The 14,504-nt window shown below is 35.4% G+C and overlaps 2 protein-coding genes across 2 annotated transcripts in view; one reads left to right on the top strand and one right to left on the bottom strand.

Moving 5' to 3' along the window:
- Positions 1-5,083: 5,083 nt before the first annotated feature.
- Positions 5,084-13,774, top strand: LOC119613673 (protein virilizer). The gene is made up of 5 exons (XM_037969696.1): positions 5,084-5,302; positions 5,372-7,679; positions 8,170-9,477; positions 11,645-12,374; positions 12,438-13,774. Exons 1-5 carry the CDS (start codon positions 5,237-5,239, stop codon positions 13,627-13,629), a joined length of 5,604 nt encoding a protein of 1,867 aa, XP_037825624.1. The 5' UTR covers positions 5,084-5,236; the 3' UTR covers positions 13,630-13,774.
- LOC119613674 (5-formyltetrahydrofolate cyclo-ligase) overlaps positions 13,775-14,504 on the bottom strand; it is a 2,068-nt gene continuing 1,338 nt past the window's right edge. Inside the window, exon 3 of the mRNA XM_037969697.1 lies at positions 13,775-14,201. Within this exon, the coding sequence (XP_037825625.1) occupies positions 13,972-14,201 (230 nt within the window). The 3' untranslated portion in view covers positions 13,775-13,971. The remainder of the gene's footprint in view (positions 14,202-14,504) is intronic.

Here is a 14,504-nt window from a genome sequence, read left to right as displayed (position 1 = left end):
ATAATTATTAACAATTTAAATAAATTCAACCCAACACTTGCTGTTTCTTTGTACAATGACCTCGTATAGTAGTATAGCATACAATCTTATTAATTTTAATTTTTAGTATAAAATTATTTTTAAAGAATATCATTTCTGTCATTTTAGATTTTCGCACACACACAACAACAGATTTTTTTGGCAAATAAAAAATGCAGAAACAGCTTGGCGCGAAAAATTCTAGCAGAATTTCTTTCGCAGTCGGCAGAATTGACATCAACTGCACTTCCCATTTGAAATACACATGTTCGATACCCTAGCCCTTTACGGTATGACATACCAGCAATGTAAAAAGGTGTAGCTCCGTTGACGTCAACGAAGCTGGTTTGAAGTCAAAGCAGCGACTCGAATTAGGCGCGAAAACACGAAAATATCTGAGGCGAAGCATATACATCGAACGTTGAGCAAAGTTCTACACCGGCCAAATTTCAATGAGCGGCTTATTATTAGATAAAAGAAAACTTGCTTAAATGAAAACAAATTAATTTATATTGTAAATTCACAAATACAGAATTACTTTCGCTAAATTTGTGGAATTTTACAATATAAAATTAATTTGTTTTCATTTAAGCAAGTTTTCTTTTATCTAATAATAAGCCGCTCATTGAAATTTGGCCGGTGTAGAACTTTGCTCAACGTTCGATGTATATGCTTCGCCTCATATATTTTCGTGTTTTCGCGCCTAATTCGAGTCGCTGCTTTGACTTCAAACCAGCTTCGTTGACGTCAACGGAGCTACACCTTTTTACATTGCTGGTATGTCATACCGTAAAGGGCTAGGGTATCGAACATGTGTATTTCAAATGGGAAGTGCAGTTGATGTCAATTCTGCCGACTGCGAAAAGAAATTCTGCTAGAATTTTTCGCGCCAAGCTGTTTTCTGCATTTTTTATTTGCCAAAAAAAATCTGTTGTTGTGTGTGTGCGAAAATCTAAAATGACAGAAATGATATTCTTTAAAAATAATTTTATACTAAAAATTAAAATTAATAAGATTGTATGCTATACTACTATACCGAGGGTCATTGTACAAAGAAACAGCAAGTGTTGGGTTGAATTTATTTAAATTGTTAATAATTATGATGAAATTTTTTTAAGGCGGGGTTTGTTTTCGTTTAATACCCAAAAGTGTTTATCGAAATCTATATTTGGCATATTTGTGAGATCTAGAAGATTAAAAAATGTAAGTAATGGTGTTAATTAATTATTTATTTGTCTATAAAGAACGTCTTTTTTTTTCAAGAAAGAGGAGGCATCATGATGGTCTCCTGGAAGAATGCCCACATATATACCTCCCTAGTCACCTAGGCGGGTGGTGGTCGGTCGGCTAGTGGTGACATGGTATATTATCACCTAGAGGCAATGGACGGAAGCTGATTGCCGTATTCAGGGGGTATCCTTGGGATACATACTTATTATTATACCATTGATCTCAGCAGAATCACTACCATACACCCATAATAGAGCGCGATGTCTGTCTGGTGTGCCTTTCAGTGAAGCTCTTGTTGTCTCCAAACACTATGGTGGCCGAATATTTACAAGAAACAATTGTTAAGCCGCCTTTTATACAAATTTATAGCTTTGTAGAGAATGTCTTCACGGACCTAGAGGATATAACCTGGCTAGATGTAGATGTTGTTTGGGCAAAATATTGGTACTAACCATTGTGGGCTTTATGTCGACTTTAGGTCTCTTATAGTTGTCACACTATACCAAATAAGCATTCTTGCTGGAATTAAAGTTTAAAACAAGTTTAATTCCAGTCAAACATTCAAATTTCAAGTGTTGAAATACACTTTAATTCAATAGCATTCTCCAGTGAAAACAAAACTTGAATTCAAGTCGAACATTACAATGTTTTTACAGTATAATTCAATGCACGAAATCTATATACATAATACATACCTATAAAATTCTAACGTTACTGACTGACTGACTGATTCATCATCGTAGAGCCTAAACGGTTTTAGCTAAAGAGCTGAAATTTAGACAAGAGGTTGGTCTCCCACCAAATAGATCCACTTAGACGGGATTTTTGGAAATTCGAATGATTAGGGGGTTAAAAATGGTAAAAACGGGTAAATTCGGTAACCTCATATCTCTTAAACTATAAAAGAACAGTTTAAAGCTTATCGTCGTTCATTTAAAAAATAAGCGGGCAGGTGTCTGGTACTGTTTTCAAATTCCCCTTTGGGGAATTAACGGGTAGAAACTGTAATTTGGTACTTCTTTTGCAACCCATGTATCTTTTAAACCAGAGAACATTCAAAAAATATTTTTGAATCCTTCATAAATTGACGAACAAATAAAAATATAAATTTAGTACTTTTTGGATATTCGGACGTTTAAGGGGTGAAAATTGTACCTATTTTTGGTACTTTTTTATAAAACATTGTTTTTGGTTTATTAACTTATACATATGAATACATAATAACGGGCTCCCAATACGATGTTGCAACTGGTACTTTTTTGACTTAGAACTTAAAAACATGTAATTAAGCACTTGAGAATCTATAAAAGTGGACTTTTTGGTACTTTTTCGTTCTTCAAAAGGCACTTTTTGAGTTTTCTATTTTTCGTTCTTCGACTGGTACTTTTTTATAATATTGAACTTAGAAACATGAATTTAGGAATGTACAGCCCGGATTAAGTAATAACATATAAAAGGGAACTTTTTGGTACTTTTTCGTTCTTCAAAAGGTATTTTTTGAATTTTCTATAATATTGAACATGGAGTAAGTGAGAACATATAAAACGGGACTTTTTGGTACTTTTTCGTTCTTCAACTTGTACTATTTGGATTTTCTTTTATAATGAACCTAAAAACATAAAACTAAGCAATCAGGGACTTGAGTGAATGAAAATTTAAACTGGAGTATTTCTGGTAATTTTTCGTTCTTTAACTGGTACTTTTTGAATTTTCTAAAATATTGAATATATAAACATAAAATTAAACACGCAGTATCCTAATTGAACGAAAATTTATCTCGCTTACGTCCATTTTGCAAAAAGGGCTCGATATCAATCGAAATCTCTATAGGCCATAGTTGACCCTGCCCCCTTCAATAATTGATTTTAACGTTTTCTACGTACTTTATAATACCATAATAAAACAATTTTTGTTGGAACGAAAATATGTAATGAAATCTTCTTCAGAAAATTACTTAAACGCACATAAATGGCTTTCAAATGTCGATGTCGACGAAATAAACATTTTTAGGAACCGAAACCCACATTTATGAAAAATAAAATTATGAGGATCGGTCCGCCAATATAACCCTCTTACAGAAAATCAGTTTATAGCTAATACATCATTCCAAAAGTTATCATTATGATAGAATTATGGTAGAATTAAAAAAAATACTTTAAATTATATATATTATTGATCCAATTCCACATTTAAGTCCCTAGTCCGAAAATCACGGTGACGTTCTTATTAATCTAATGATCGGACCACTTCCGAAATTTGCTTTTTTACGACATATGATTTGCCTTACTTATTTTAATCATAAAATACCACTAAAATAGGAATAGTCTTCCTTTAGAGTTGCGAGTTTTCATACATTCTAATAATGTTTTCAAAGTGAAACTTTTGGAATATTTTTTCAATCTCTTTGTGATCCCTTTAAATGATGTTGTTCTGGAAGAACGTTAACATCCATCTAAACATTTTGGGTAATAAACTGGGGGACTACCAATGATGGGAGCGGAACCTCCCATATGAATTAAATACAAAAATTCGTTTATCTGGGAAACTAATATAACTAAATTCTTCAAATTTTGCACGAACAACTTTAATATTCATCTGAACATTTTGGAGAAAAAAGGGCGGACTTTCATCTGGGGGGCTTGGAGCTCCCATATGAATTAAATAGAAAAATTCATATATCTGAGAAACTATTAGAGCTAGAATCTTCAAATTTTACTGAAGAACATTTAGAGAATAACGGGCGGACTTTTAATGGGGGGCTTGGCACTTCCCATATGAATTAAATACAAAATTTTGTATATCTGGAAACTATTAGATTATTCAAATTTTTCATAGTTTAAATTAAAATCTTAATTAACGTTCGGAATAATTGGCGAAATTGCAATAATTTGCGTGGAATCTCCCATATGTAACAAATTGTATATCTGGAAAACCATTGTAGTTAGAATCATCAAAATTGTTAAGTAGGTTTCTTATTTATATTGTTTTTAGGGTAGCACAGCACACTGGGTATAGCTAGTAAATAAACAAATAAAATATCTTTGTTTTTACCAAAGTAAATTAATAAAGTAGCGACACGAGTTGTTGTACAACAAACGTCTACAAAAACCACAGGCAATTTGTTTTTGTTCGAAATAATCACTTGTCAAAATTTGTTTACAAAAATGAACCAATAATTAATGGAAAATATGGCATTATTGTTGTACTTTCCAAAAATATGTTGTTATTTATATTAAAAGTCAAAGAGTTTTCTTTATTTTTTCAAAATTAGAACATTTTTAAAAATATTATACACTTAAAATACACTTTTTCATATTAAATACAACAAATTACTCAGAAATTTGTACAAAAGCAAGCGTTAAAATGAAAACAAATATGGCAACATAAACATTTTTGACAAGTAAGTCCACAAATAGCAAGTTTAAAAAAATAGTCAGCTGTTCAAATGAGTCTACTTTATAAATTTACTTTGGTTTTTACGTTATTGATCATTTTCTTAATGCAAAATTTTTTAGAAACTGATTTTCTGCAAGATGTTTTATATGGAAGATAGGGTTAAATATCGGCAGATCCTAGTAAAACTTGGAGAAAGGATTTGTTTTTAATTTTTAAGAATTTTTTATTCATCCCTGCATAATTTCTCATGCAACTTTTGAGTTTGCTCTGTTTTGTTGTTATATATTTGCTTCCAAAATCCTACTTTCTGATCTCTCGGATTCCGTTTTTATTTAAAATCGTTGAAAAATTAAAAACTAAACGTAGTTGAAAACTTAGCCGGCTTACTGTCGATTTTAAGCCGCCGCCGACATATTCAGTGTCAGTCGCCGCCGTCGTTAATATTTGTCGGCGCAGGGCTCTGTGCGGCAGTGAAAAGTTTTTGCTTGCGTGAATATTTTAATATAAATTAATTTAATTCATTTCTTTCAATTGAATAATTAAAATAAAATTTATAAATTAGTTATTAAAGTTATTAGGAAAAGCAACAAATATGGCAGAGACTGAAGATGTCAGTGAACTGCTATTCTTTGATACATTTTCTCATGAATCAGACGCGGTAAATATTGTCGGCAGATTTCCATGTTGCTGGTGTCTTAAAAGTGAAAATGTTTTTATTTTATTATAGGACATAAATTTGGATCTGGTACAATTTCCTAAACCGGTGTTTATCACACAAGTTCGCATTATACCCTTGGGCGCTCGCGTACAAGCAGACTTTCCCGGTGGTGTTCGTTTGGGTGCAACAAATCCCTCTAAGTTTGACATAGAGTTCTTTGTTAATGATTTGGGCATGCCGGGTGCTTCAGCATTTGAGAATTTGGGTCAGTTGCAATATAATCAAAATGATTGTATACACTTGGAGTGTACACAGGATAAAATACCCACTGACGGTTTGGTTTTAAGAGGCTGGTATAGTACCATTACCCTGGCTGTATATGGTATATTGACTAATTCCCTAACGGAAAATATAGCCAGTCCACCACCGGCTCCTTGCGAACCCGAAGAAATGGATGATTTACCCAATATTAGTGGTGAAGGTGTAAGAAACTCCAGTATGGCTGATGAAGAACTTAAAGAAGAGTGGAAGGAGCCGTTGCCGGGTGAGTTAAGTTCACATGCCCATGACCATGAAGAAATGGACTATGAGGGTTTACGTGCTCGTGGGCCGGATGGTCATTATAGACGTGATTCTGGTGATGAACGTGAAAGGAGGTTAAGAAAGTCTTCAAGATCTTCGGAAAGATCACCCTCTTCGCGTAATCGTTGTCATTCGGAGAGCAATGAATATATGAGAAATAGGGAAAGAGAGCGTGAACGTGATAGAGAGAAACCCTTAAGAGACTGGTCCAGAAGTCCGGTATATGCTCGCCATTCAAGAAGAAAACGTTCGGAACGTTCTCGCTCTGATGTAGATGAACAGCCTAAATGGCCTAGGACACCACCAGCATCTATAGATTCGCCGGTTAGACCTCGTTCTCCCGACTACACAGACGAGGAGTCTAATAATCATTACAAATCTCTAAAAAATAGAAGTTATCGCAGATCTTCCGAATCTTTGGCTGCTTCAGGGAATACCGCCGATGCCCCAGAGTCTTGTATCATTGAAGATGATGACAATCCTGGTACACCAGTAGAGCAATATGAACCCATCCTAAGTGATGATGAAATAATCGGTGATGATCAAGACAATGATTCTAATACCAATGAAGAACCCTCGACGAATGCCGATGAATTTGAACAGGAACTGCAAGCGTTGGCGCTTAAAGCAAAACCTGCAATTATAGAATTTAATCCTTATACCCAACCGGTAGAGAAATTCACCTCTAACTCACCACAACAATATCAAAAAGATATTGATGTCTTTAAGACTCTACTCAAGAAATTCGAATTACAAACGAAATGTGAAAATGTTATTGCCTTCAAGGATAACGCCACTACCACAGAAGAAAAAGAAAGTTTTGTTTTCCTTTGTGAACAATTGATAAATCATTTATCCTACCTAAATCAAAACTATAAAAGAAGACAACAGGTTTTGGCCAGTGTTTTGGAAAACCAACAGCATTTGCAGTTGTTATGCAAAATTTCCATTATAGCTTTAGACTTTGAGGCTGCTTGCTGCCAACCTCAACCTGCTTTTAAAATAAGGCACATTAAGACGGGCGCCCGTTTAATGGAACTTTTGGCGCCTAGTGCAGAAATTTTCAATTATCTTTTAACTAACGAACAATTCGACCCCTTTAAGGTGGTTTTAACTCTATACCACCAAAACTACATGGCTTTATCGATTAAATTAATGCTACTCAAAACTATATACTCTTTATTGGATTGCAAACCCGCCCTACAACACTTTCTATCACCCACCATCAATGGTTATCAACTGATTTTGGATTTGTTGCAAAATTCTAAATTAACCCGCACCAAGTATTTTCTACAATCCATTATTAAAAAGTTACATCTTAACGAATCGCTAGCGACTATGCGTGAAACTTGCACACAACTTTTTGTTATCACCAACTATGAGGCCACCTCCTTGGAACCTTATCAAACTTTAGAAGCATGTTTGCAACAACTTTTAGATGCTTTGCAGGAGAATTGTCTGTCGTATCAACAACCTAAAAGATTTCTGCCAGTTTCTAAGAAATTTGAAATATCCATTGATGCAGCTGCTCAAAAGACTTGTGCCAATGCTTTTAGGTCATATTTTATACAACATTCTTTGGCGGAATCTTTACTATTGATTATTAGCAATGCTAGCCAATTGCCTTCTTCGTTGCTGGTGACTTGTTTGGATGTGTTGCGTTCCCTGTTGCAGTGTAGTGTCGGTATTGATTATTTAACTGATGATTGTTTTGAAGTGACGCAGATGTTAGTGGCAATTTTACTGGGTATTGATGAGGTGCCAGCAGAGGTCGAGGAGGAGGAGATTGTAGAAGGTAAGTGTGACAAGAAGTTTTAGATGTAGAGGGCTATATCACACAGACTACGCTTTTTACTAATTTATTGGCTAGTTCGTTAAGGGGTTTATGGGTCTCTTGGCTAGTCTATGCACTAGGCCCTTGGCTAGTCTATGTATTAATCCTTTTGCTAGTCTACGGTTGACTAGTCTATTGAGTAGTCTATGAACTAGTCTATGAAATAGACTAGCTTGTCGACTAGTCTATGGACAAGTCATTTGGTTAGTCTATGAACTGAGTAGTCTGTTGACTATGCTGTGAACTAGCATTTTGACTTATCAGTTGACTAGTCTGCAGACTGATCTGTTGACTAGACTATGAACTAGTCTATGGACCAGTCTATTGACTAGTCATTGACCAGTCTTTTAAATAATCTACGGACTAGACTTGAATAGTCTATCGAGTAGTCTATGGTCTTTGTCTGCTGACTATGGAATAAAGTAAATTTCCCTTATCATTTCCCATCTAGAACAAACTCCTAAAACAGATGAAAACGTCGCCAAAGAAGAAACACCCAATGAAAAATCACCACAAACAACCGCAAAGACACCCGACAAACAAGAAGAAAATAAAACAAAAGAAATTGAAACAAAAGAACAAACTCCTTCAGCTCCAGCAGATGAAGACATAGAAATGGCAGCGGCAGAAGATGATGTTGTCCTAAAAGAAGGCGTCGACCATAATAAAGAATTGGAAACATTGGCCATAGAATTGGCATATAAAATACAGACACGTTATCATTTAGATGCCATTGTTTTCTACTCCTCCATAAGTGAAACGTATGATTCTCTCAAATTGGCCACACATTTACATGCTCTTTACTCACAAACTTGTAATGCCAATGGACGCCAATATACGGTTGAAGTCTTGGGCCTTAATAAACAAATACAAGTCTTTATGGATTTGATTAAGCACGAACAACGTTTACAGGCTCAACGTCAGTTAACTTCGCCTGGTGCCAAGTATAAAAGTCCTGTCTTAAGTTATGCTGTCGATATGGTCGATTGTTGTGTGCGTTATTGTGAAAATCTAGATTATTTAATAGAGTTTGGTAAACGTATTCTGGAATTAGCTAAAAATCATGAAACATTTGAACCTTCTGTGTCGGCTGTACTGCAAGAAATGTTTGTCTATCTTAAACCTCTAGAAACTATCAACATTTTTGCTTACGATGACATAACACCACTGGTAGAAGTTATTACTCGTTCTTTGGAATACATTACCACATTCCCTGGTGATCTGATAATGGGTCTTAGAATACTACGTCATTTGGCTATAGGACCAACTACCAAAATCTACAAATCAGCCGATACAGAAGAACTGAAACATCGTTATGTGGCCTTGCAATTCTATGCTGCCGATGGCATGCAAACTTTAGTACATATATTAGAAAAACTGTGTGCTTATTTCGAACAACCTGGACTACATACTCCAGCTTTAATGACCCTACAGGGTGTCCACTGCTGTCAAATAATTTTACCCACTTTACAAGTTATGCGTGAAATGCTTTCATTTGCTATACAATGTAGAGATGTAGAATTTAAAGATTTGACTGCCATTGATCATTTAATGCGCACCTACTATTTGATGCATTTCTTCCCGGCCACTAGTCCAGCGGCTGCTGAAGTGGCAAAGGCTAAATATGAAATTATACAAACCTTGCTAGCTTATACACAGCCCAATGAACAGGATGAGGAATTGTTGCACAAATCGCTGTGGACTCAGATGATAAGAGAAATATTGAAAAATATTGATGGTCCTTCAACGTTTATACCAGGTAAGTGTGGGGAATTTTGTATAAATATTCTAGACTTCAGTCTATAGTCTTGACTATAGAACAGAGCAGTTTTGACTATAGGTCAGTCTACAGTTTTGATTATAGCTCAATCTATAATCTTGATTATAGATCAGTCCATAGTCTTTGCAATCTATATGTCTATAATTTTGACTATACATAGATCCGTCAATCAGTCTATATCAGTCTAGAGTCTTTGCTATATATCAGTCTATAGTTTTGACTATACATAGATCAGTCAATGGTCTTGAACTAGATCTGAACTAGAACTGAACTAGAACTAGAACTGAACTAGAACTGAACTAGAACTGAACTAGAACTGAACTAGAACTGAACTAGAACTGAACTAGAACTGAAGTAACTGAACTAGAACTGAACTAGACTACCTGAACTAGAACTGAACTAGAACTGAACTAGAACCTGAACCAGAACTGAACTAGAACTGAACTAGACTGAACTAGAACTGAACTAGAACCTGAACTAAAATGACTAGAACTGAACTAGAACTGAACTAGAACTGAACTAGAACTGAACTAGAACTGAACTAGAACTGAATAGAACTGAACTAGAAATGAACTAGACGAGCTAGAACTGAAACTAGAACTGAACTAGAACGAAACTAAACTAACTAGAACATAACTAGAACTGAACTAGAACTGAACTAAACTGAACTAAACTACTAGAACTGAACTAGAACTGAACTAGAACTAAAACTAAACTGAACTAGAACTGAAATAAACGAACTAGACTGAACTAGAACTGAACTAGAACTGAACTAGAATCTGTCCTAGAACTGAACTAGAACTGAACTAAACTGACTAAAATGAACTATAATGAACAAACTGAACTAGAACTGAACTAGAACTGAACTAGAACTGAACTAGAAAACTGAAACTAGACTGAACAAACTGGAACTAAGGAACTGAACTAGAACTGAACTAGAACTGAAACTAGAACTGAACTAGAACTGAACTAGAACTGAACTAGAACTGAACTAGAACTGAACGAGATCTGAACTAGAACTGAATAAAGAACTAAGAACTAGAACTGAACTAGACTGAAACTAGAAACTGACTAGAACTGAACTTAGAACTGAACTAGAAATGAAACTAGAACTGAACTAGAACGAACTAGAACTGGAAACTAGAACTGAAAAACTTAGAAAACTGAACTAGAAATGAACTAGAACTGAACAGGAATGAACTAGAACTGACCTAGGGAACATGAACTGAGAACTGAAACATAGAACTGAACTAGAACTGAACTAGAACGAACAGAAACGGAAACAGAACTGAACTAGAACTGAACTAGAACTGAACTAAGAATTGAACTAGAACTGAATAGACACTGAACTAGAACTGAAACTAGAACTGAACTAGAAACTGAAAAACTAGAAAATGAACTAGACTGAACTAGACTGAAACTAGACCTGAACTAGAAACTGAACAGAATGAACTAGAACTGAAACTGAACTGAACAGACTGAACACTAGAACTGACACTATAACTGACTAGAATTAACTCGAACTGAACAGAACTGAACTAGAACTGAATAGACTTGAACTAGAACTGACTTGATCTGTACTAGACTGGAACTAGAACTGAACTAGAACTGAACTAGAACTGAACTAGAACTGAACTAGAACTGAACTAGAACTGAACTAGAACTGAACTAGAACTGAACTAGAACTGAACTAGAACTGAACTAGAACTGAACTAGAACTGAACTAGAACTGAACTAGAACTGAACTAGAACTGAACTAGAACTGAACTAGAACTGAACTAGAACTGAAACTAAAACTGAACTAGAACTGAACTAGAACTGAACTAGAACTGAACTAGAACTGAACTAGAACTGAACTAGAACTGAACTAGAACTGAACTAGAACTGAACTAGAACTGAACTTGAACTAGAAACTGAACTAGAACTGAACTAGAACTGAACTAGAACTGAAACTAGAACTGAACTAAAACTGAACTAGAACTGAACTAGAATTAACTAGGACTGAACTAGAACTAAATTGGAATTAAATTATAGATCAGTCTATAGTCCTGACTACAGATCAATCTATAGTCCTGACTAGATCAGTCTAAAGTCTCGACTATAAAAACAGTATTTTTTTTTTAATATAAATTTCTTTTTTTTACAGGTCTTCTAGTCTTGGCTGAACTTTTACCACTTCCCCTACCTCTACCTCTCCCCCTCATGAATCCCTCCAGCAGTGCAGAATCATTGAAATCCCAAGCTCAACACTTAATAAGAGAACGTAAAATCTGGTCGGCTCATCTACATCCACAGGGTGCGCAAATTGCACGTCTCATTGAAGCCATGGCTCCCTCATCATTTCCCCAATTAAGTGATTTGTTAACTCGGGTCTGTTTACAACTGGCAGATTTGGCTCCCAATATGACCCTACTCATATCAAAAACTTTAAGTGATTTATTAACTAATGAATGGTCTTCAGCGGGACAACAGCCTACAGCACATTTAGCTCGTTTATTGCAATTTTTTGCTCGTCTCAATTCGTATCCTTCTCTAAAGATATCAACGCTCTCCATATTATCGGGGAAATTATGGGATTTTCTTAGTGGTTTGTTGACCACAAAAACCACCACCGAAGTAGGCATAAAGTGTCAGATATCAGTACATCGTCTGTTAGAAAGTTTCTTGGATTCGGAAATTTCTTTTCTAGCTTCCTCGCAAGCAAGTGCTGGTAATAACAACAATAATCCTTTGCTAAACTTGGCCACTGCCCTGCCCAATAAGGAACTGATACCCAAAATTGTGGAGGCTATTTTCAGCAATCTTATAGAGGTAGAAGTTACTTCGGAGGTATCGGCTATGGGGGTTAGAAATTTGGTTATATTAACCGAACATGAGTAAGTTTTAATTTATACAGTTTTATGGGAAATGAACTTTATTAAAAAATTTACTTCTTACAGCATTACTTTCTACCATTTGTCACTGGTATTGAAACAAAAATCCGCAGAATTCCAAACATGGATGACAAAAATCACCAATCTTAATGAGGCTGGTCCCTATAATTCCAATATTGAGTCTTTGGTTTTATTATTACGTTCTCTCACACAAATAGAAGATTTAACGCCTCAGTATAGCTGTTTACCAGCGAGAACATTGAAACTTTCCGCTGTGGAATTGGCACAAATAATTGGTTTCAAAACGGAGGAGCCAAAATCTAATATAATCGAAGCGATTTCTTTAATATTAGAACGTAATAAGGAAGATATTAATGATACTTTATTAACCGATATACAACAATTAAAGGACTTAATGGTTAATGTAAATAGCGGTTCTAATACAGAGGAAGAGGTTGTGGTGACGGAGCCACATTTACCGCAAACTGAAAGTATTGTAACACAATACGATGCTCGACCCATATTCACTACATATGATCCACAAACCGATGATGGACAAATGGTGGCTCAACACTGGTTGAATACTTTAAATATTGAGGCACTTACCACCGAAGATATTGAATCGCAATACGAAAGAGTTTCCTGTGATTTGACTGAATTGGCCCAGACCTGTTTGACGCCCGAGTGTAATCTGTCCTCAGACTGTAAAAGAGTTTTGCACTTGTCCGCCTCACCACAATCCAATCGTGAACGTACACCTACTGCCCCCTGTTTCCGCACTAGACGTGTTGAAGTGGAACCTTCAACTGGTAGACCTGAGAAGAAAATCTATATTACTTCTATGAGAGGTAGAGGTTTTCCACGACCTCCTCCCTCTAGAGGAGATCTCTTCCGTTCTCGTCCACCCAATACCTCTAGACCGCCTTCGCTTCATGTCGATGACTTTTTGGCCTTGGAGACTTGTGGTGCTCAACCAACGGGACCCACAGGTTACAATAAAATACCACCTTTAATGCGAGGCTCTCGTGTTGGTCGCAATCGTGGCTCACGCATTTCTGCTGTGGCCGCCTATCGTAAAACAAAAATATTACGCACAAATTCACCTTCCACCTGGAATGAGGGTGGTTCACCGCACTATCGCTCTAATCCAGATTCACACTTTTCTGGTGGACCCGGTGATGGTCCTCACTATTCAACTAATCATTTTACCGGACGTATACGTGGTCGTGGCATGCGTTCACGCCCCTATATGCGTTAGGATTCTATAAATTATAATTTAAGTCTTAAGAATTAAAATGGCCTCCTAATTTGTTTCGTCTATACTCTAAGCTGACCTTGATTAATTTCCTTTATTACATGTGTGTTTTTGTAAAATCTTTATAACAATAATAACAAAACTGAAATTAATATTTATAATATTTTATTTTAAAATTATCTTTGTACAATGTAGCGTTTTTTTTTTTCTTATCATTTAAAACGTGCATACGGTGCATTATATTTGTATGTCTGAAAGTGTGTGTATGCCGGCGTTTTCATTTCAAAATTTCCTCATTGCATTTTTAATTTATTTATTTGTATGTACTTTTTTATTTACTTTTTTTTATTCAGTTATTATTGTATGCAATCTAACATCGTGAGTATCTAAGGGTAAACTTTCTTCATCAACAATCTGTTCACGAAATGCTAAAGCCATCAAAGTGGTTTTCTTATTTGGATAAGTGGTCTGATGTCGTTTCAAATATTTATCATAATAACCCATACCATGACCCATGCGACCACCGCTTAAGGTAAATGCAACACCGGGTATTAAGAATAAATCAATTCCATGTCCTATAAGATGAAATAGCGGGAAATAAAAAAGAAAAGTAAGTAGTTTTTATATGAGTTCCATATGTATTTTTATAAAGATTACATTATTGATCAATTAGTAATAGAAAGATCTATAGACTGACTTGTAGTCAGATCTTAAGACTGATCTATAGTCACGTCTATAGACTGATCTATAGTCACGTCTATAGACTGATCTATAGTCAATAATAAATACTAATCTGTAGTCAAGACTATATACTGATCTATAGCCAATACTATAGACTAATCTATAGTGAAGACTAAGGACTGACCTATAGTCGAGAC

This window comes from Lucilia sericata, unplaced genomic scaffold (genome assembly GCF_015586225.1).
Source record: "Lucilia sericata isolate MDLA Ls3-8-SP2 unplaced genomic scaffold, ASM1558622v1 Contig002241F_arrow, whole genome shotgun sequence".
NCBI classification, from domain to species: domain Eukaryota; kingdom Metazoa; phylum Arthropoda; class Insecta; order Diptera; family Calliphoridae; genus Lucilia; species Lucilia sericata.
The sequence above is the reverse complement of the archived record's forward strand: the minus strand, read 5'-3'. Positions and strand labels throughout refer to the sequence as shown.